Raw genomic sequence first — 22919 nt, 5'->3', positions numbered from 1 at the left:
GATTGCTCCATTCTCAAATGTCATTCACTTTCATGTATTCAAAAAATTAGTCACAATACACGCAAGAACAAATGTGTAAAAAAAATTTCCTCCACCTTTTTCCCCTAAAGCTTTGTTTATACATTTGCCTGGCACTGCAGTGCCTGCGTCCTCTGCGCGCAGCTTTCATCCACCTGAGGCATTTATACTTCTGTGCTGTCAGGTGCGGTCACTGTGCTACGCTTGTATAAACAAAGACGTTTTTGTGCGTGCCAGATTTGCATGGGTGAAGAGGTGAATTAACACTTACATTTCAGTTTGTTCCTAACACATCACTATCGCATATTCATAGGAATTTAAATATACTGTAGCACATGAGTGATATGGACAGAAATGTGTGAGCTACTAAATATTAACATTGCTCCTGCAGCAGTATCACTTAGTATTTTTGGATGTTTTACAAGTAAATAGGCCTTATAAAAATGTTTGTGTGACACAAAGTGTACATAAAATAACAGAACAATGTAGTCTTAGTGACAAATAGTTCATTAAGATTTAGTTTTTTTCAATGAAGGATTTATTTTTCCATTATCTCGCATTTCATTGTATTTTTTTAAATGTGTAATATTTTGTGAAATAAAGTACAAAAAAATGCACTTAATCCTTTAAAAGTATTTTCTAAAATAAACTGGAAACAATACTTTTTTTGTATTACTTTTCGATCACATTATGGGGTGGTGGGGTTGCGAAGGTTTTCTTATTTCAAAAGGGGCATGACCAAAACAATTTAGAACCACTGCTGTAACGTATGGCCCCTGATGGGTTATTGCTGTAAAATTTAAAGCTGGGACTGTAGATCTGTTGCTTATTTAAACACATTTCAATATTTTAATGTTTTTATGTTTAAAATTCTTTTAGTCTTCTGTTTATCTTTTCAAATGAACTGTTTCAGTCTGCTGCCATATCCTGAGGAATAATACAGTTAAGTCTTATGTATAATAAATAGTGTTTTCTTTTCAGAAAGTGACATTTAAAGCGGGTCCCCAGCTTCAGTTTCTGTTCCACTCAGACAGCAGTAATAGTGAGTGGGGTTACAAGTTTACAGTGACTGCATACGGCCTGCCAGACGTTACTGTTTCCTGGACTTCTGATCTGCAGCTCCTTGTGTCCAGGCTGATGGGCCGACTGGCCTCACGCACCATGGCTTTGAAATCACCTTACGGTAAGAGTACATAAACCCCGCAGGGTCTGTTTTCGGCAGTTGGCATTCCTCCAGAACACAGAACATTTTCATTTCCAGAAATCATTTATTTTTGTGAAATGATTGCTGAAAAACAGGCAAGGGCTTTGTCATGCATACTGATACAAAATTGTCTAAAGACTATGAGACACTTACCAGACATGATGCTATAAAACAACAATAGGTGCTGTTTTTTTAGGTGAAGTAGCAGTGGGTAGCTCCATCCACTGTCTGTCACTGTATGACTTATTGTGTCATATCATGTATTATTTTCGCTTTTAGTGTTGATAGATACATTTGTTGTGCCTGGTCAGCACACAGTGTAAGGGAGGGACCTTGATATATTTTTTTTTTCTCATACTATATTTGTCTAGTCTTACAATTTAAGACAACACCTTTGGTCTTTCTGGTAGCAGCAGCGTAAACATACACAGATTTTCATTGATGATCTTGTCTTCCTCTTTAAGAGATCCGTGGTGTGAAGGAATTGCCTGCAGGCCTGATGAATCATGTGCTGTCCTCTCCTCTATGGAAGCCTCTGTTCAGACATGGACTAAATGGTTTTCCCGGCAGAGAAAAGTTAGCATTGGCCAGTCTGGAAAGTGCACAAGTAAGGGTACAAAAGTGTACTTGCTGTATGTGAGTGTGTTTAAGTCCAAGAAAGCATCTGTAATTATTCTAATAACATTTATGCTTCGTGTAATATTAATGTTCCACAGGAAGCGTCAGCTCCTTTAAAAGATGATTTGGTGGAGTTCCTCATGGAGTTTGCCCATTGGAATCTTTCCCAGGATTCTTCTGATGGCAGGGCAGAGCTTATGAGGACTCTAATGATGACATGCAAGAAGCAGCTAATCAGGAACGAGATTGCTGGAGGATGCAAAGTGGACCAGGCTGTGAATGCAACCTGGGCAGCCATGGTGTATCACACACCAGCATTTCACCATAGTCTTAGGAGCTTTGGTAAATAAAGGCTCTATTTCATATAAGAGATGCTATTGCATCTGTGCAATAAGTGACAAGTCACCAAAACCCTTGAACTCTTTAGGGACAATTAAAGGAGCTGTAAGCTATTTTAATTTATTAATTTATTTTATTTTTATGTAAAGGTATGCTAAAAAATGTCCCACTCCCTGAAATATATTAATGATTAAGTGTCCTGAGATATCTAATCGGTCTCTGTGACAGCTCTAGACTCGCAAACAAAAATGTGTCTGTAGGCCACAGTCTCTTGACGCTTTCTGCCTTTCCATAATTTTGTTCATTCTTGTAGTGTTGTAGTTGCAGCCTTTTATTGAGGCATAATGCCATTTTTATGCCATGTTGCTCATAACAGTTGTCAGTTGAGGGCACTATTTATTTGACAACTGTTTCTGCTCGTGTCGGTCTGTAAAAAGCTCATTTGGTCTCTTTGGAGTGCTGGGTTTGGAAAAGGTGGCGTGGCTATTCCAACAGCTCAGCTTGTGAAAATGTTAGAATGGCTAAAATCACTTACAGCACTTTTAAGTTCTTAGACTAAGACAGCAGCTTTACTAAGTTTATGTTGCTGTAGCTCAACAGGTAGAGCATGGCCCTTGCAATGCAAAAGTCATGGGTTCGATTCAAATGGAACTCTGATTAAATGTATTTACTTTGTATATGTTGGATACACTGTAAATTACTTTGGATAAAATCATCTACCAAATGCATGACATGTTAAATCTAAAGTTTTTATGTGGCCATAGTATTCAAATGTTCATGTAATGTTGTATTTCATCCACCCACTTTATTGAAGTCACATATCTAATCTTTCAAATGAACTTTAAAATGTGTAATTTTGACCCAATTTAAAATGTTCCTTTCCCCTGGATTAGTTGCTAAAAGCGGTCAGAGCAGTCTTAGTGATGACCTCATGCAGGTCTACGCACTGGCAGATGGCATCAAAACATGGATGGTGAGTCTGGCTTATGATTCGTGCTTTGACAATAAATGGTAGTTTAAAAAAAAAAATTATAATAATTTAATTGTTACCTCTTTTTTTTTTTTACCCGTTTGGTAGTTGGAGATGAAACAGCGCTACCTTGTGGATAAATTGAATGGACAAGAGGAAAAAGAGGAAGGACAGAATGAGGTTACTATGGAGTCACTTGGTAAGCTTTTCTGCCTAAAAGACTCCAAAAGTATACATATCAAAAATACTGCGTGAACTTTTTTTTTAAATAACATTGTTCATTTAGAACCCCAGTGTGTTCGCAAATCTCCAGTTGGGGAAAAACCCTGATTTATATTTTGTTTTTTTTGTCTCTCTCTTTCTCTCTCTCTCTACAGCTGAGATTTGCATCAGTAGAAGTTTGTTCCTCTTCAGATTCAATCCCAGTAGAGGAAGCTCTTCGCTTCCAGATCAAGAGCCCTTCAGAGCAGAAGAGGGTGCTTGTGCTGGTCCTGTTCTCCGATCAGTTTCCACATCAGAGGGAGACTTCCAGCCCAGTCCCTCTCCTTCAATCTCCCAGACACCCGAGGGAGCAGAAGCAGCGATTCCTCCAGGAACTGCTCGGTGTGAACGGGCACAGGACCAGGCGTTCTCTGCTTCAGCAGATGCTAGACGTTCCAGCAGTGTCTGTGCACAGGGTGCCACAGGCTCTTCAGAAAGTCTTCAGTCCCAAACTGGAGAGCCCTTGTCCCCGTTAGTCTTCCCACGTAAAGCACCCTTCAGTCGGGGACGTCTGAGGCTCCTTTCCTTACGATCAATGGAGGAGCCTCGCGTGGTGCTACCAATTAAAGAGCGCTTCCCTATCCTCAAACACATCCTCTACTTTGTGAAGGACATGGTCATCAGTGAAAGCAGGTATGAACCAAGTATCTAATGACACGAGTTAATGCTTATATTTATGTTTCTATGATTCAACAGATTTTGGCTTAAGAACTTAAGGGATAGTGCACCCAAAATGAATAAATTATTTAATAATTTACTCATGTCACTGTAAAGCTGTACGACTTTCTTTCTTGTGCTAATTGGCTTTTTTCCTAAACATTTCCTGTTGGGTTTTTTCCATAGAGTAAAAGTGAATGAGGACCTGGGATTTCAAGCTCCCAAAATGGCGAAAAAGTAGGGCTGAACAATAAATCTAAATAAAAGTCAATATGATATTTGCGAATATCAAACTACAAAGTCTGCGATTTAATTAAATACATAAACAGTCTGCACGCGCTACTCACTGCGCTTACTGTCTGTGCGCAGCGCTGTTCTCTGTAGTGTTCACATACTCAAAGCATTTCTCTTCCTTTATGTCTTCCTCCAGTGTACCACCAAAATAAAGGCCTGCATAGCTATGCCGACTGCAGGTTAATCAAATATTGCATAAATATGTTATTGTTTTATAATAATAATAATAATAATAATAGTTGTTGCTGTTCATATTAAACAACAATATATTTCCATAAAAATGTCTTAACTTATTATTGGTTTCCAAAAAATAATTATGAAAAGTGGGTTAAGAACCTATCATAAAGTTGACAAAAAAGGTACACAGTGAACAGATACAATGTGAAGTAAATATTTTTCTATTTACTTAGTCTGGTTCTTTTCAAGAAGACTCAAATGTGAACGCTTGTTATGTAAGAAACTGGTTCTGTGAATTCGGTATGACTGCCAGAGGCGGTGCTTAGCACTAGGGGATAATCGCAGCGGTAGCCAGATAGATCAAAAAATTTATCAACAAAGTCATGACGCAGACCGAGCCGCAAGTATAAAATCCACAGCAGCTTGGTGCCCTGCCTCGGAACCCCTTTCTCGCGCATTCCGAATGACAAGGAACTCTGGTGGTCATCTGGAATTCTCAGAACCACAGTTACATACGTAACTAGTGATATGTTTAATTCCACTTGACTGCTAAAGGCGGTGCTTAGCACTAGTGGATGACACATACCAACACAGTCACGAGGAATGTCACCCACCTGAGATCATCAAGGTCACTTCAGAAGAACTGCAGCTGAGATGATGTTCAACATAACAGTGTCTGCTGGACAAAAGTGCACCGGGTTCAACCATAAACTGTTGTTCCACCTCTGAAAGGGCCTGAGATGGAGTAAACCCAATAGTATCACAGAGGAGTCATCAGTCAACACCCCCATTTGCTGTAGAAAGACACCATAAGAATGTTGCCCTCAGTTTGAATCTGAGGAGTAGATGACGAAAACTGACTGTCCAAACATGTGACTATTTTGCAGATTTTGCCAGAGAATCCAGAGTCAGTCCAATGAAAGTTATGGACTGCACTGGAACCAGACAACTCTTCATTTCATTCATAGTGAGGTCCAGCTCTTGGTTATGCTCTAGCAGTATCCTGGTGTTGTGATGAGCATGTAGTCTCATTGGGGCAATTGTCAGCAGGCAGCCAATCGTCTAAATAGGACAGGAGTCTCATGCCTTTGGACCAAAGAAGAGACAGGGCTGTACTCATACATCTCGTAGAAACTAGAGGTGCCAGAGACAGACTGAATGATAAGACTTTGAACGATAAACTTTATATTGGGGCAGTGCACAGAGGCATCAACCAAATCCTCATCATAAAAATGCTAATTGGACTAATTGGTTTCTGAAAGGCAACTGTAGTCGTGTAGACTGGGTGTGTTTGTTTGGCTGCTGAGTTCAAATATCAAAGGTTGTTTCTTTTTAATGTTAATAGTCATATCACAGCTTAAAATTGCAATATTTTTCAAAATAATCATTATAACAGGTTCAAGGATTGAGGAAGCGGGAGATGGCAAATCGAACTCAAATGTAATTTTATTAATAACACAAACACGTTTGTTTGAATGCGCAACAATGTAGCTTCAGGTAAATAAATGTTTTTATCCAAATCATTCATCGCTATTTAAAAGCACTATGAAGATATTATAAAAGTCCATATGACTTGTGCCCTATATTCCACATATTCTGAAACCATACAATAACTTAGACCAAAACTAAGGTTGTTATTCAATGAAAATCTTCCCCTCTGCCGTAGCTTTCAAATCACATCCATGTTTGTGTTACTATCCCTTAAAAATACATTTCCACAATCAGCTGTACTGAAGTGTCTCTCTCTGTGTATGCAGTGTTCTTCATACTCTGGCTCTGAAGAAGGCTCAGGCTCTGAGTGTATGTGAGGTTCTAGAGATCGTGCAGCAGTGTATACTAACACTGGGCAAACCGCACCTCTTCCAGGCCCCCTGTATTCTGTTTCTCCAGGAACTCTTGGCTTGTCAGAAAGATTTCACTAAGTATGGCCCCCATTAATATGATATATAGGGTATTCAAGAAAAAAATAATATTAGTTAATTTCTGGTGTCATAGATGCCTGAAGTAATGTCTTAATATCATTATTATAACTTTTTTCTTTCTCAGTTACTTTTCTCTGTTGGTGGGCAGTGGGCAAGAGATGAGGGAATTGGTCAGACATTCGTATCATCGCTTGGTTCTCATGCTTGTGGAGGCAGTGCAAGGCTTCAACACACTTAATGAGAAGTTGGTTCTCTTTCCCCTGTTTTTAAACATTATAGCTTTGTTACAGTAAGAGTTAGTGTATCTTTTCATTTTATTATATCTTTTTAAACATTTTGACTTGGCTGTTGACTTATTTCTGTCAACACCTTTCTCTTGACATTTCTTCTCTGTGTCATCAGGGTCTTGTTGCCTGCCCTGTCATGTGTGCAGACTTGTCTGCTGCATTTGCTGGATATGAGCTGGGATGCAGAGGATTTGCCACTGTTTCTGGATATCAAGCTGCCTGATCTTCTGCTCACCATGTCTCAGGAGAACATCAGTGTACATGACATTGCCATCAGGTATGGGAAAGGTCTTTGGCAATCAGAACCCACACACTGAGAATATAAATGCTGTTTATCGACCTTTGTGTGGTTATTCAGAACAACAATCTTAACTTTAATAGTGTACCCAATAATTTGTAATTTTGTCATAATTTACTCACCCAATGTTGTTTCAACCCTGCATTATTTTCTTTAGCCTAGTCTGTGAAACACAAAAAGAGATCTTACGCAGACAATCAAGCTTCTGTTTTCTGTACAAGGGAAGTGGATTGTAAACCATATAACCAAGCTTCTAAAAGGTAAAAAAAGCACAGTAAAAGTATCATATAAGATGTTTCAGTGTTTTTAGGACATGTGAGGAACAGGCCAAAATTTAAGCTCTATTTTTCTCATAATCTTTCCCACTGCCATAGCTCTCAAATCTCATTTGTGTATTATGCGCCAGGGTTAGTAAATTATGACAAAACCTTTATTTTTGGGTGAACTATTCCTGTTAGCATTGTTTAATTTAAATGTATTGAGCACATCTTATGTGTACATTTTTGAGCTTAGTTTGTGACTTGCATTCTCTACACTTTTATTGAGGCTTTTCTGAAAAACCTTAAAGTAGACTTTAGCCTGATTACAGAAACACTAGTTACATATGTAACAGCTGTTCTGTGAATTGCAGATGACCGCCAAGAGCAGTTTTAAGCACTAGAGGATTATCAGCATGCCAGACATATAGGTTGAGAGAATATACCAACCAGGGACTGAAACTTATTTTTAAATGTTGGTAACCAGTTAATAAGTGGTAAATTCCATTCTGATAATTGCTTCTTTTTTATGAAACTAAAGTGTAAATCCTATCCACCTTTTTCCTCTGGGTTTTACTGGGAAAACGGACTGGGTGCATCTTCCTCCGGAAGTCGTTCTATATTATTTGCTAGCTTTGGCTGCAGTCATTTTAGACCCTGTTTACAGCTGAAAATAAAATGTGTTTTGGAAGATCCGATCGCAAATGGTCAGCGCTTAATATAGTTATAAACAGGGTGCAAAACATTTTGTGATTGGAAAACAAAAAACACATACTGATAAAGTCAAAAACACATGTGACCACATCACATTTGATGTGTAAACACTGTCCTGAATGATGCGTCATGCCTCTCAATCAACTGCAGTACTGAACAAAAGTTTAAACTTGCATGCAGATGTAAAAATAAATAACCATCCAATCAGACAACTTGAAAAAGCGATTACATACTCAAGCATGAGAACTTCACGGCTCTTCCTCAGTGTGTCTGTCTGATATCATCATGCAGGTTGACAAGATGACAAGCACACACACATCTGCTGCTGAACTAACAGAGGTCCTGCACTAACACAACAGATAATTTTGTTTGAAATGTTACGTTTGTGATTGAATGAAATTTCAACCACACCTAGGAAAAATCCTCTCTCCACTGTCCCTCCCCGAGAGCCCTCCAGAAAAGCCAGATACTTGCCCCATTTCTCCACAAACAAGTCTAAATTCCCCAGTCTTCTGGATGCCCCTCTTCAAAAGCTGACACTCTGCCCATCTCCGAACACCACTCCTGAAAAGGGGCACGCCAACTGATTTCCAACCCCTTAAAATTATTTGTCTGGCAATCTTAATGCTAGTTATGACCCAGTTTTTTTTACGTCCTTTTTCTCCACATTAATGACCGCCCCATCACCTAAAATACAGAGTCTGAGGCAAATTAAAATTTGAGAGCCCAATACCTCATACATACTCTGAATCTTCAACCAAAATTCTTGGATCTTAACACATCCCCAAAAGACATATTTAGATCTTTCTCCAATAATCTCTTAAGAGAAGTGGAAGTTCCATCCCCGGACTCTGAATTAGCAGGGAGTAATACACTGGTGCCTCATGATCTCTTCCAAAAGCAGTAATCATCACTCCCTATCTGCTGCTTTAGGGGGGTGTAAACTACTCCCAAAAACAGTACAGAGCAGGTGATGCAGCTGTAAATACTTATAGAACTGAGATCTGGGAATCCCAAAAAGTTTAACTAAACGTTGAAAGGATATCCACACTCCACTCTCATCTAGGTCACCGAGTGTAGTAAGCCCCATCACAATCCACTCTGACAAGCAAAAAGTGAACTTGTTTATTCATAATTTGGGGTTCAGCCATATGTTCGAGGCAACATTTAAATAAATGTCAGAATTAAACACTCTGGACTCTTTTGTCCACACCGAGTGATATTGCAAGATAATGGGGTGTAACTTCTCTGGTTAGTTTGATAGAAAGGCTTTGCAATGGTAAAATAGGAGCCAGAACTTCCTTTTCAATATAAAATCAGAGAGGGTCTCTCTCAGATGGAATAGACCAATGAGCCAAATGTCTAAGTCCAAATGCATAATAATAAAACAAAATATTGGCTAGACCTAGCCCACCTTTGTCAATCGGCCTATGTAATTTATTGAAATTTAATCTGGGACGCTTACCATTCCAAATGAAGGATTTCGCTATGCTATAAAATTGCTTGAAATAAGAGAGGGGGACATTTACATGGAGAGCAGGTAGTTAAATTTTGGAATACAATTCATTTTAATACAATTAAATCATTAAACCTATCCCAATCATAGATACATGTAATGAAGCCCACCTGCCCACATTGCTTGAAAACCTTTTTATTAAGGAGTCTAGATTTGCTGGGAATAATATGCCCAAATACATAATGCCCTGTTTGGGCTACTGAAAGGTGTGGCTGATAAGCCATTACTGGGAAGTACGCTGTCAGAGCTAAAGCTTCAGATTTACACCAATTGACAATGTATCCTGAGAACTTAGAAAAAGTGGAGGGAAGGCATAGATCTAGTGGGGTCCGAAACGGATAATAAAATATCATCAGCGTAAAGCAAAACTTATGCGCCACACCTCCCACCATCACCCCTGGAAAATCATCTTCCCTTCTTATCGTGGCTGCTAATGGTTCCAGGGCAAGACAGAACAATAATTGGAAAAGAGGGCAACCCTGCTGGTTGGGTTTAAATAATCTGAAATTAATCCATTTGTTTGTTCCGCTGCTACTGGGCGTCTATAAAGTAACTTAATCCATCCAATAAAAGTATTCCCGATCCATATAAATAATAAAAAAAAGATAATCCCATTCTACCATATCAAACACCTGTTCAGCATCAAGTGAATGGCAGTGACCAGAGTGTGATCATTTGCCACTGACCACATGATATTGATGAAAAAACTAATGTTATCAGAAGAGCTGTGGCTCTGAATAAACCCCACCTTATCTATATGCAAAAGAGATGCCATAAATCAATCAGTTAGCCAGAATTTTGGACAATATTTTAACGTCTAGCTGGATCAGGGAAATTGGTGTAGCTTTACACTCACTTGGATCTTTGTCCTTTTTAAGTATCAGACTGATCTTGTGGCTTGGTTGGCAGATGCTTTCCATTCTTTAATTATTCCGTATAAACTTCTAGCAAAAGTGGAGCCAATTCTGTATCATAAGGTCTAAAACATTCAGCAACAAAGCCATCTGGCCCCAGAGCCATGCCTGTAGGCAAGGCCTTAATTACCTAGCCAAGCTCCTCTAAAGTAATCTCAGAATCATTTTTCGTCATCAAAAATTTTTTTGCTCTGTTGTCAGTTTAGGGAATTCTAATGGTTCCACAAAGTTTCTAATATTTAGAAATTCTTTATAGTTCCACAAAGACGTGGAACTATAAAGATCAAGATAGAATTCTTTATAAGTATTATTAATGTCATTAAACATCCCTTAAAGGGATGCAACTTCCCTTAAACATCTATAAAAAAGCCCTGATCATCTGTGTTTGGTGTGTAAATATTAGCCAAAATCAACCTTTGCTCCTGAGGTTCTGCTAAAACAATAATGACACTTCCTAATTTATCTTTAATCTGTTTGAGACATTTGAATTGTAGATGCTTAATTATCATTGTAATGACTCCCCTGCTCTTAATTGTGCCAGCACTAAAGGAAACATGTCCACCCCATATCTTGCCAAATTTTTCAGCTTCCTGTGGGGAAAGATGCGTTTTTTGAAGAAACACTATATCATATTTCTTATGTTTAAAAAGAGAAATGACCTTCCTTCTTTTATAGGGTGCCCCAACCCATTCACATTCCACTTGGAGAGAGATAATCCACTCATATTAACATTTGACATATTAGAAAAAATAGATTGTGTGTCAAAAACAAGATTATAAAGACCACATTCCAACATTAGTGCAACAATCAAACCCCGAACTTCCCCCAGAACCAAACAAACAGAAAAAAGAAAAATGTGCATATTAACCCCGTGCACAACGACGCCAACCAGCATCCATCCCTCTAAACTCAAAAAGTCCAGGTACGCCTACGAGAGCCCCCAACTTTGCCATTGGATTGCTCAAGTCCGGTGCTTCTATACACATTTTTTGAGACAGAATAACATAACAGAAGAAAATATATAAAATAAACTCCAGCCAATAGGCAGAATAAACACAAAGAACGTGTAAATTCATCCACATACTGTTCAAAAGGTGTGTTCCTCCCCAAAACAAGCTCCAGCCTCTAGCCGAACCAACACGTACAAAAAAGTAATAATTCTAACATATATAATAAAATAAAAACAGTTTCCTTGGGCATTCAAACGAATGTTCAGTGAGCCGGCTGTTTCATAATTGCAGCAGATGACCTAATCTTTACAATGTCTTCCAAAAAATATTCCAGAAGACAAAAATCCATCTAATTTAATTTTAAGAAAACAATTTTGGAAAATATGTTATTTTATATAGGCTACTGTATACTTTGCTTGTTAGGATTTTTTTGCTGATGATTCCCCCACATGGGAATAAAAAATGTAATTGCTTATTATTTTATTTTAGTTAAGGCAAGCCCAGAATGCTGGAACCGGAATGAAAAATACAGTTTCTGCTCAGAACGAACCAAAATAAAAAACAATTCGTTTTTAATCCCTGATACAAACAAATTCACGTGGAGAAATTGGCTGTGCTCTGAAGGTATATACACACTGCAATAGCTCAGCACTCCACTTCAGTACGCCTTTCTCGTGCAATCCCAGTGACCAAGATCTCTGGTACTTAAGAGAACCACAGTTACAAATGTAACTAGCATTCTGTTTAATTCCTACTGACTGCCAGTGGCAGTGTTGAGCACAAGTTGATGACCCATGTAAAATCAAGAGACTGTGCAGCACAGGAGAAGCCCAGGTGGCAGCAGTGCTGATATCTGTCAAAAGACATCTCTGAAGGCAGCCCATTAAGAAAATATAGCTCTAGTAGAGTGACAGGATGACGGTTTATAGTCCCTCTTGAATGGCATGGTGATTACCTCCACGATACAGTGCGACAATCTGTTTCCTCACAGCACCATAGAAGACAAAAAGTTGATCTGACTGCCTGAATTGGGTGGTAGTCTCCACTTAATGCCTTAAGGCACATACTGGACAAGTCATTCGATTCTGAAAGTGGCTGGAAAGTAGCCAAGTCATTGGACTGAAAAATGAACTGAGGAAGGAGGACTTTCGAAAGAAAAGATATATACATACACTTTCAGTGTGGAGGCTGCCTTGCCATCATCCAAAAGATGTTGAAGAAAGCTCAAGACTATCACATTTTGCAAGATCAATCCCACAATTTTTGCTAAGCCTTTCTATCAAACTAATTGGAGAAGTTAAGTTACACCCCGTTATCTCGCATTTGCACTCAGTATGGACAAAAGTGTCCAGAATGTTTAATTCGGACGTTTATTTAAATGTTGCCTCAAGTTTATGGCTGAACCCCAAATTATATTTTAATAAGTCCCCTTTCTGCTTGTCAGAGTAGATTGTGAGGGGGGTTACTACACTCGGTGACCTATATGAGAGTGGAGTGTTGAGATCTTTTGAAGATTTGGTTCAACATTTTGGGATTCCTAGATCTCAGTTTTTTTTAGGTATTTACAGCTGCACCACCTGATCTGTACTATATCTGGGAGTAGCATAACTGGGCTGGGTGCCAAACACAGCCCTCCATCTCCTTCCTAAAGAGGAATCTGCCATGGACTGCCCGCTAAGAGTAACTGTTGCACTAGAGCCTCCTGCCACTGAGAAACCAGTAAATGCATCCTGGGTTGAACAGCAATATCATCCAATTCCACGTTATCGTCATCAGGAAGTAAAACATCTACTGCAAAATCTACAGGATGGCCAGAAGCCGGTGGCAATAGAGCTGTGAGCCATGATCACTTTGATTAATAAACACCCTTGGATAGAACCGGATGCTAGAACTATAGTAGTGTGATAATTAACGATGACATAAAAGGCAAGAAATAAGTAACCCAATTCCCCTGGTTAGAACCGAAAGGCAATTCAATCTCAAGAAAAAAATGCTTCTGGAAAGAAATATGAATGATTATATCCACTGCTTCAAAAGAACTGCCTGCTGGATTGCACTGTGGGACACAGAGTATCACAAATGTTCAAAAAACAAAGACAAACCGGTTTGGAGAGATATTTAAGTTAGCAGGGAACGGCCAACATATCAGCATGGTTAACACTAGCCATCGATATCACCGATAAGTTAAAGTGTTACTGACGAGCCGAGAAAATGTCACATTAGTGAAACATAAAATTCACCAAAATGATAAAGGTCCGTGTATCATTCGATTATTCCATTTAATCTGGCAAACCAAAAACGAAATAACGAATCAATGTTTTGTTTTTCTGTTTTTCTGTATGAACCAAATATGAAAATTTTAGTTCGTTTGATTGCTTTCAGCTCGAAACGGGAAATATAATAAACAAGGAAACCAAAACGAAATAATGGGTCGAATATACGTTGTCTTTATTTTTCTTTATTTGTTTTCCTATTTCCCACGGTGGAATCAATTCTGTTTCGCGCATGCGCAGTGGATAGTTTCAAAGGAGTAGGTCGCTGAGCCAAAAGCGTAGGGTTCGGTCCCAGTTGGTCAAACTTTCCAGTTCAAATGGCACTAGGCGCAACATGAAGCCTTGGATGTTTTATGAATCTGGTCCCTGGAGCACAGATTTTATCAGCTGGCAATTTTCATTGCACATTTAAGAGTGCAAGTTGCAACTATTATTAACAATAATTGAAAGCTGAGGCTTATCAGTAGCAGTAACAATGAACATAGGCCTATGTGCAGTTATGTCACCAACACTCATTCATTATGGAATATTATTAACAGTGAGGACACAAAAAGTGTCCACATCATCTCAAGCACATTTATCGTCCAAAACCATTGTCAAACTGAGGTTATGTACTGTATCAGCTGAATGAGCAAGCTTCCAGGAACTGTTACTACTACTACTTCTTCTTCTTCTTCTACTACTAGTACTACTACACACACACACACACACACACATACACGAAGCCGAAAACGTCAGTTCAGTGCTTCGCAACCCAGACGGGGTGAATTTATGAATGAACGCGTGAAAGTTCTGTTGTTCTGTTGCAAAAAAACAATGTTGTTACATATCAGCTCACTATTTTAAGTGGGTATACGAAAATATCTGACCATTCCTTGTGGGTATATATCGTATAGGCTACCTGCATATCACGTAGACTAGTGATAGGTCTAGTATGGGTGACCATATTTTGATTACCAAATACCAGGACACTCGGCCCGGCAAACAGATACTCAAATGATACTCGAAGTTTACTCAAAGATGCCTTATTAATTTCAATACATTTAAAGTAGGCTATGCCTCCTCTGTATGGATAGAAAATTGTTATATTACAAGACACAAATTCAGATAGGCTTCTCAGAGGTTACTCAACATGTTTTATTATGACAGGTTTCAAAAATAATGAATGAAATAATGTCTCTTCTGTATTAGAAAAATAAATATATAAATAATAAATGACTAAAAGAAATACCTCCAAATTGAACAAAAATAGCTCTCACAAACTTACAAAAACGAACTAACAAAATATATTTATATCTTTAGTTTTCTTCCTCTTTATCCTGTTTTTCTTCCTCATCCTCCTTGTTTGCCCATCTATATTTGGCTGTAGAGCTGATCTTTCCCAGCAGTTTTTTGAAAACCAGGACATTTTCATCACTTTATAAAAAACAGCCAGGACGGCCAGGACAGGACGTGAAAACAGGACATGTCCTGGGAAAACAGGACTGTTGGTCACCCTAGTTTAGTATGCAACATGTTTTACTTTTTTTATATCACGTAACGTTACCTCATTTATTGCTCGAGAGACAGCAATGTCAAGGTCTGAATTAGAAGTGTGTCCTTTTCTCCGCATATTATGCTTGGCAAGTAGTCTCCGGATGCTGATCTCAGAGCTTCCACGCTGGACACCCATTTCTTGCATCTTTACTGAGATCTCATGATATGGCATTCCATTCATAAACATGTCCTCAATAAAAGACATGTATGGTTCGAGTGCCATTTGAACTGGAAAGTTTGACCAACTGGGACCGAACCCTACGCTTTTGGGCTCAGCGACCTACTCCTTTGAAACTATCCACTGCGCATGCGCGAAACAGAATTGATTCCACCGTGGGAAATAGGAAAACAAATAAAGAAAAATAAAGACAACGTATATTCGACCCATTATTTCGTTTTGGTTTCCTTGTTTATTATATTTCCCGTTTCGAGCTGAAAGCAATCAAACAAACTAAAATTTTCATATTTGGTTCATACAGAAAAACAGAAAAACAAAACATTGATTCGTTATTTCGTTTTTGGTTTGCCAGATTAAATGGAATAATCGAATGATCGGATGATACATGGACCGATAAAGAACTCCAAAATCAAAATCAGGTTTATTTTAATTGTTTACTTTGCAGGGCAGAAAGAAAAATAAAATTCAGTTCGCCAGGAATCCTTTGTGCAAGCAATAACAACAGATGCACCAGTTTTTATAAACCCAGAGTGGCCGCTGCATCTATGCGTGCTGCCATCTTAGATGATAAGGTAATCCGAATCCATTGAATGGTGGAAGAGCTTCGCTGCTCTAAATAAGATTAACTAAACAGTGCGAATATCATTCAAAAGAAAAATGACCTATCCTTATCAGGCAAGAAAGCAAAAGAGGCAGAGCGCCTCTTTGTCTCCTTGCCAGTGTACCGCCTATAGAACATCTATGGGGCTGCCACATTTTGCAATTGCTATGCTAAACTTGTAGGCAGAGGTAGAAGGGCTCTTTATATACCTTCAGAGTTCAGCCCATATCACCAGTTAGGATATTCTCTCAACCAATCTGTCTAGCGTGGCGATAATTCACTAGTGCTTAAAGGGATAGTTCACCCAAAAATGTTTAATCTCTCATAATTTACTTACCCTCATGCCATCCCAGATGGGTATGAATTTCTTTCTTCTGCTGAACACAAACAAAGACTTTTAGAAGAATATTTCAGCTCCGTAGGTTCATACAATGTAACTGAATGGTGACCAGAACTCCAAAAGCTACAAAAAGGAGAAAAAGTCAGCATAAAGTAATCCATAAGGCTCCAGTGGTTTAATCAGTGTCTTCTGAAGCGATCAATGTGGTTTTGGTGAGAACAGACAAAAATAGAACTCCTTTTTCACTGTATACCTTGCCATTGCAGTCTCTAGGAACTATCATGATTTCAAGCTCGATTACACTTCTTAGCGCTTGACGCATGTGCAGAGTGTAATTGATCTTGAAATTATGGTCACCAAGGAGACTACTGTAAGGGAATAAGGAGTTATATTTTGGTCTGTCCAACTGGATTGCTACCAAAAACATTGATTAAACCACTTAAGTGATATGGATTACTTTTTTGCTCACTTCATCTCCTTTTTGGAGTTCTGGTCATCATTCACTTGCATTTGATGGACCTACAGAGCTGAGATATTCTTCTAAAATGTTTTGTTTGTGTTCAGCAGAAGAAAGTCATATATACCTGGGATGGTATGAGGGTAAGTTAATGATGAGTGAATTTTCATTTTTGGGTAACCTAACCCTTAACCCTAGCTCTTTAACACAGCCTCTTGCAGTCAGTAATGTTAATGTGGGTTAATGTGACTGGTCTTCTCTTCTGTCATCTTCTCTGCGGTTGTTTTGTGATGGTGTAGTCAGTGGACAGAAGAGGATGAGATTGCAGACTACGAGAGGAACTGTGAGTGGATGGACGAATGTTTGGATGGCATGTTTGAGAAATGGTTTGACAAGATCGGCCAGGCCTCACTGGAGGAGAAAAGAAAGGTACAGATAGAACTACATATACAGCAGTATTAAAAGAGCACTTCCATTACAAATTAATGTTTCCAGTACAATAAAGTCTCATACAAGATATCATACTGTAGATCATAAAGATTATCTAATTTCAGTCTTGGATTTTTTTTTTTATAATTGTTTTTTAAAGCTTTAATAAAAAGAAATAGGGGCCTGGGTAACTCAGCAAGTAAAGACACTGACTACCAAACCTGGAGTCACTACTTCGAATCCAGGGCATACTGAGTGACTCCAGTCAGGCTTCCTAAGCAACCAGTTGGCCCGGTAGAGTCATGTTGGGGTAACCTACTCGTGGTCGACATAATGTGGTTCTCGCTCTCAGTGGGGTGCATGGTGACTTGTGCGTGTATGCCGCAGAGAAAAGCATGAAGCCTCCACAAGCACTAGGTCTCTTCGGTAATGCACTCAACAAGCCACATAATAAGATGCGCAGATTGACGGTCTCAGACGCGGAGGCAACTAAGATTCATCCTCCACCACCCGGATTGAGGCGAGTCACTACGCCACCACAAGGACTTGGAGCATATTGAGCATTCCGAATTGGGGAGAAAAGGGGACGGGAAAAGAAATAAACATGTTTAAAAACAATTATTGTTCGGGCGGAGGTCACATTATTTCCATTGTTTAAACTGACTTCTTACACCAGATTGTACTCAATGTTTGCACCCAGCAAACTAGCAAATGTCCGCACCCACATTAATGCCTAAACATAGATCGTCACTTTGTTCATCCAGAACAAATATTTGAAACAAATATTGGTCTCAGACAGTTAGCAGGCACCATAGTATTATGTTGTAAGTCAACTTTCTTCAGAGAATCCAGTTTAACAGAAAAGGCTACATGTGAATAAAGTCTTGGTTGCAAAGAGTGTTTGCTAATTCATGTTCTCTGCTCAGGCACAGACACGTTCACTTTAACTGAAAAAATATACTGCTAAATCTCTGCCTACAACATAAATATACACTGCATACTGCATTATATTGTTTGTAACAGAACCACATATGCAAGCATAAATGCACTTGTTTTGTACTATTTTGGTGCTAATTTACTGACATTTACCCTTTGCAGATGCACATGTTCATTGCATGTTACTGCGACCTGCTGAATGTAGAGATTTCTTGTGACGGATGCGAAAGAATTGCACCGTGGCATCGTTACCGGTGCCTGCAATGTACAGACATGGACCTCTGCAAAACATGCTTCCTTAGTGAGTGGATTTTCAGAAAACTAGACAGAAAACATTATCAGTGTATGATCTTTTTTGAACTTTCATAGTAAAGAAAACAAAGTTCATGTATATTTTTCTTTTCAAGCTAGACACTATAATTACTCTGTAGTAAACACTCTGTATTAGAGTCTTAACTGCAAGGACTTTGAAGTGTGCAGCAGTACATTTTTCACATACTTCAACTGTTAGAGTATGTACTGTATTTACCAGCTCTGTTCTCCCGGATCAGGTGGTGCTAAACCAGAAGGCCATGAGGATGACCATGAGATGGTAAACATGGAGTATGCATGTGACCACTGTCAAGGCCTTATTGTAGGCAGCAGGATCCACTGTAATGTCTGTGAAGACTTTGACCTCTGCTTTGGATGTTACAATGCTAAAAAGTACCCAGACAGGTAAAACTCTAGCTGCAGACCACGGCTAGCACTTATTGCCTGTTCACACACAAGTACAATGTGACTAAACAACAAACATTACATTTTCAAACCAAAGCTATTCACTCTAGTTTTGTGCAACAATCAAATTTCTGTTTATTCTCTGATGTGGTATATTCTAAGTTTGGATACCTGAATTAATTGTTAGGGAAAGAAGAATAAAAATGTTACCTAGCCTCCGAATGAAACAATAAGAGGTCATCACAGTACAGTATTCTGAATTTGGTGTATAGGAGTTTGAGATACATTGTTTAATTTTGACACCTTTCTCTCCATTTTCACATTCTTCTTTTGTTTTTGTTTTATTCTTCATACATATCGCCACCTACTGTGCAGGGAGGAGAATTAATGGTAAAAAAGGACTTAAATATTGATATAAGTTGATAATACTTTCAGCTACCAATTAAAGTGTAGTACTCTCAGCTCTGTTGAACACATGTCTAAATTATTGAACATGTCTAAATTCATTCAGCAGAATTCAGAAAATTTTCCCCTAAAATCAGCTCAGAAAATTCTGCAGATTCTTTCTGAGTCCAGCAGTTACTGTTTTGTTGCAACTAAGTCACTGAATGACCTTTCTGTTCTGCTTCTCCCTCTTTCTAGTCATCTGCCCACCCACCGTATCACTGTCTATCCAATGGTCACCATCCGCATCAGCGACCGCCACAGGCTGATCCAACCCTACATCCACAACTACTCCTGGCTTCTGTTTTCTGCACTTGCCCTGTTCACCTCGGAGCTGGTCAATGAGAAAGAGCATGAGGGAGAGCCTTTGGATGATATCACTATCGGTTATGCTAGCGCTCTGCAGACCCACTGCTCAGACCTCATCAATGAGTGCATGCTGAAGGGACAAACTGGAAAAGGTTGGGAGATACGGGTACTTGTAGTGTCTGTTCACATTAATTCCTTTTGGGAGTGGTGTTTTCGAGAGTTTACAGATCTGGGCTTGTAAAAAAGGTTGTATATTCAAACCTTGAAGAGATGAGAAATGAACTGCTTTGTAGTAATAGTAGTAAAAGTTATATATTTTGTGTCTTGAAATCATACTTGGAAAATGGTGCAATATTTCAAATTCTCTCACTCCTTATAACTTTATCTAATCAACTGTCCTCGGTGTCTTTGTGTAGGTCTGCGAGCCTCAGCCTTGCTGTCCCAGCTCTCCTCTAATGAATCAGCTACAGAGAGTGCAACGCCTGGCTCCTCTCAGGACATCAGCAGCACAGACACCTCATCCCTGCCCAGCAGCACCACAGCTCGCTGCTCCCCACTGCTACCTAGAGTCACAGTCAGTCACTGCACATCAGTTCTGAACCCATTAAGACCACATATATATTTTTTTTTAAAGTTCTATCAATATAACATCTCATTCTTGTTGTGTTCTTCTTAAAAGAAACCCCAAAAGGAAGAACTGGGTGCAGAGTGTGATGAGAGGATGAAAAAGAAGCTGGTCTCTCAGGATACGTCAGACTCGTCCAGTGCTAGTCAAACACCCTCGTTGTCTAGTGAGGTCACACTGTCCCCTGGAGTCAGAGGTGAGAGCTGTGCTGGTATCATTGACTGTTAATACCTAATAATAATCCTAAACAATTGACACTACGGTTTTTAGAGGAGATATTTGTCACCTCATTTTGTCAAAGATTTTGAATAACTACCATGCTCTTAGCCTCCTGCTTCCCATATATGGGCTGCTCGTGAATATGCAAAATAGTTGACATGCTTAGAGAGTACCTCAAAAAAAATTATTTGACCATAGCCCGCAGTCATATTTTAGTTTTGTTTACAGAGACTAGCTTCTTGGAGTGTTTTGCTTGATGATAGGTTGCTGTACTTACTGAAACAGTGAATAACAGTCAGCATGGTAAATCACTCTGCAAGACGTTTCGTTTCTCTAATACTTTAGGTTTAGTCTTTTTATGCGTCTTTTATTTTATTTTTTTATAGTCTTTTCACCTCTATCAAGAGGGTAGGGGACCTGCAGGCGTTCTCTGTCAGTGAACCGTGCCTGGAGTTTGGTCCGGCTTACTCTCACGTCATTCTGAGGCCTTAACCGGACCATGACCAACAGCTGAAATGGCCGGGTTTGGTTCCTCAGTGTGAAACTTGAGTGTGTGTTTACAAGCGGCTCTCTTTTTATACCCGTATGTTTGGGGGAGTGGCATGTAAATTCCACATGCCAAATCTCATTGGCCTTTTCTCAAAGATCAGAGATGTCTGGGTTCCCAAGGGTGACCCCTAGTGTCAACTCATCGACACAACGTCTCGTTCCCTCCATCAGTAACCATGATGTTTTGCACATCCCTAGTAGCCACAAGTCGTGTATATATATATATATGGGCTATTTTACAAGGGCTGTAAATTTGACTGTTTTTTGTTTATTTATCTCAGAGTCAGGTGGGGACACCATCACATCTCTTACCTCAGAGGACATGGATGCATATAAAGACACAGAGGAGAAGACTGCCAGAGGGCCCGTACAGGAACATGTGTTTGCTGAATGCTCCAGAGAGAGAATTCTGGGATTGTTGGCAGCCATGTTGCCTGCGGCCAAACAGGTAACAACAAAACCTTCCAGTTTACTTTGTAATTGTAAACTTTTCATATTATAGATTGCTTAGTTTGTGTGTTACCTAATATTAATATGAAACAGTTTCACATTTCCTAAACACATTTCCATAGTAATACAGAATATGCTAATACACACATTTGTTCTGTGACCTTTACCCCTTATAGGGCAGCACACTCTCTTTGTCCAGCCTGCATCCTATCCTGCCACTGCTGTTCAGAGTGGTCATCTCCAACGCCGGCTGTCTAAATGAAACGTACCACCTGACACTGGGACTTCTGGGAAAGCTTCTGTTAAGGATCTCGCCTGCGGAGGCTGATGCAGCCGTGGCTGAGGCACTCACCGAAAAATTTGACTTACTTACCCTCGGTGATGGAGCAACTTTTGATGTTCAGGGTTGGAAGACCACTCAATTGCTCTTCAGTCTGAGTGCAGTGTGTCTGGACAGGTAGTTTAATAGAATGTTTTCATAATGTGTAACATTATATTGGCATCATGTAATGCAAAAAATGTAATAATATACAGTATATCACCAATTGCACACCATATATTTGTAACTATGGTGCAGTGGTAACATACCTGCTTGGGACACATTGGAGTAATGGTGCTTGATCCCATTTTTGGATTTCAGATGATTATTATTACATCTGTTTTTATGTTTTGTTAGCCGTATTGGATTGGATTGGGCTTGCTCAGTGGCAGACATCTTGCGGAACCTGAACGTTTGTCCTCAGTGGTGTGCGGTTGTGGCAGCGTTTACTGATCACTGCATCCAACAGTTACCTCAGCAACTCAAGAGAACCAATCTCTTCACACTGCTGGTGCTCGTGGGCTTCCCTGAGGTATGAAGATGCCAAATGCACATGCTAACTCACTTAATATAGGCCTTTGGAAAGTTATGGTATGAAATCTTCAGTAGTAATATGTAGTATTATTTTAAAACAATTCCTGGTAAAATCATATCCTAATAACCCAATTTGAAGATGTAAGAGCCCTTATGACATTTTTATTCTGCTGCTTATGATAAATGTGTTTCTTCTCATATTAGGTACTATGTATGGGGACTCAGGCTGTGTTCATAGATAACGCCAATGAACGGCACAGCATGATCTTGCTTAAACACTTCACTGAGAAGAACAGAGCTGCTGTGGTGGATGTGAAGACTCGTAAAAGGAGAACAGGTGCGAGAGCAGCTGTCAACAGGGTCTTCACACTATTCACACATTTTCTCAACTGTAACAATACCACTTCTGGCAGCCCGAAGCTGTGTGAATCTTTGACGTTTAACAGCACAATCGGAAATCATATTAGTCACTAACATTCATAGCCACCTTAATTTGCACAGGGTGTGTCTGAAACAGAAGGAAGCTGCTTTGTTGCTTCACAGCGCAGTCACTAAACAAACTGTGTTTTTGTATAAAGGTACTGCTTTAGTAAACTGGCTTGCTTCC

At 39.3% G+C, this 22919-nt stretch overlaps 1 protein-coding gene across 3 annotated transcripts in view; it reads left to right on the top strand.

Moving 5' to 3' along the window:
• Positions 1 to 22919, top strand: part of LOC127626406 (zinc finger ZZ-type and EF-hand domain-containing protein 1-like) — a 68964-nt gene that overhangs the window by 22007 nt on the left and 24038 nt on the right. For all 3 annotated transcript variants that reach the window (XM_052102161.1, XM_052102148.1, XM_052102152.1), the window contains 19 exons: positions 1000 to 1201; positions 1687 to 1829; positions 1939 to 2182; positions 3073 to 3152; positions 3258 to 3348; positions 3527 to 4043; positions 6296 to 6460; positions 6585 to 6704; positions 6863 to 7024; positions 17081 to 17210; positions 18309 to 18447; positions 18698 to 18863; positions 19506 to 19768; positions 20033 to 20190; positions 20296 to 20437; positions 21291 to 21457; positions 21636 to 21916; positions 22136 to 22310; positions 22517 to 22649. In XM_052102161.1, the coding sequence (XP_051958121.1) occupies positions 1000 to 1201; positions 1687 to 1829; positions 1939 to 2182; positions 3073 to 3152; positions 3258 to 3348; positions 3527 to 4043; positions 6296 to 6460; positions 6585 to 6704; positions 6863 to 7024; positions 17081 to 17210; positions 18309 to 18447; positions 18698 to 18863; positions 19506 to 19768; positions 20033 to 20190; positions 20296 to 20437; positions 21291 to 21457; positions 21636 to 21916; positions 22136 to 22310; positions 22517 to 22649 (3478 nt within the window). The remainder of the gene's footprint in view (positions 1 to 999; positions 1202 to 1686; positions 1830 to 1938; positions 2183 to 3072; positions 3153 to 3257; positions 3349 to 3526; positions 4044 to 6295; positions 6461 to 6584; positions 6705 to 6862; positions 7025 to 17080; positions 17211 to 18308; positions 18448 to 18697; positions 18864 to 19505; positions 19769 to 20032; positions 20191 to 20295; positions 20438 to 21290; positions 21458 to 21635; positions 21917 to 22135; positions 22311 to 22516; positions 22650 to 22919) is intronic.

The sequence above is a fragment of the Xyrauchen texanus genome, chromosome 3 (assembly GCF_025860055.1).
Source record: "Xyrauchen texanus isolate HMW12.3.18 chromosome 3, RBS_HiC_50CHRs, whole genome shotgun sequence".
Classification (NCBI taxonomy): domain Eukaryota; kingdom Metazoa; phylum Chordata; class Actinopteri; order Cypriniformes; family Catostomidae; genus Xyrauchen; species Xyrauchen texanus.
This window is presented reverse-complemented; position numbering and strand designations above follow the sequence as displayed.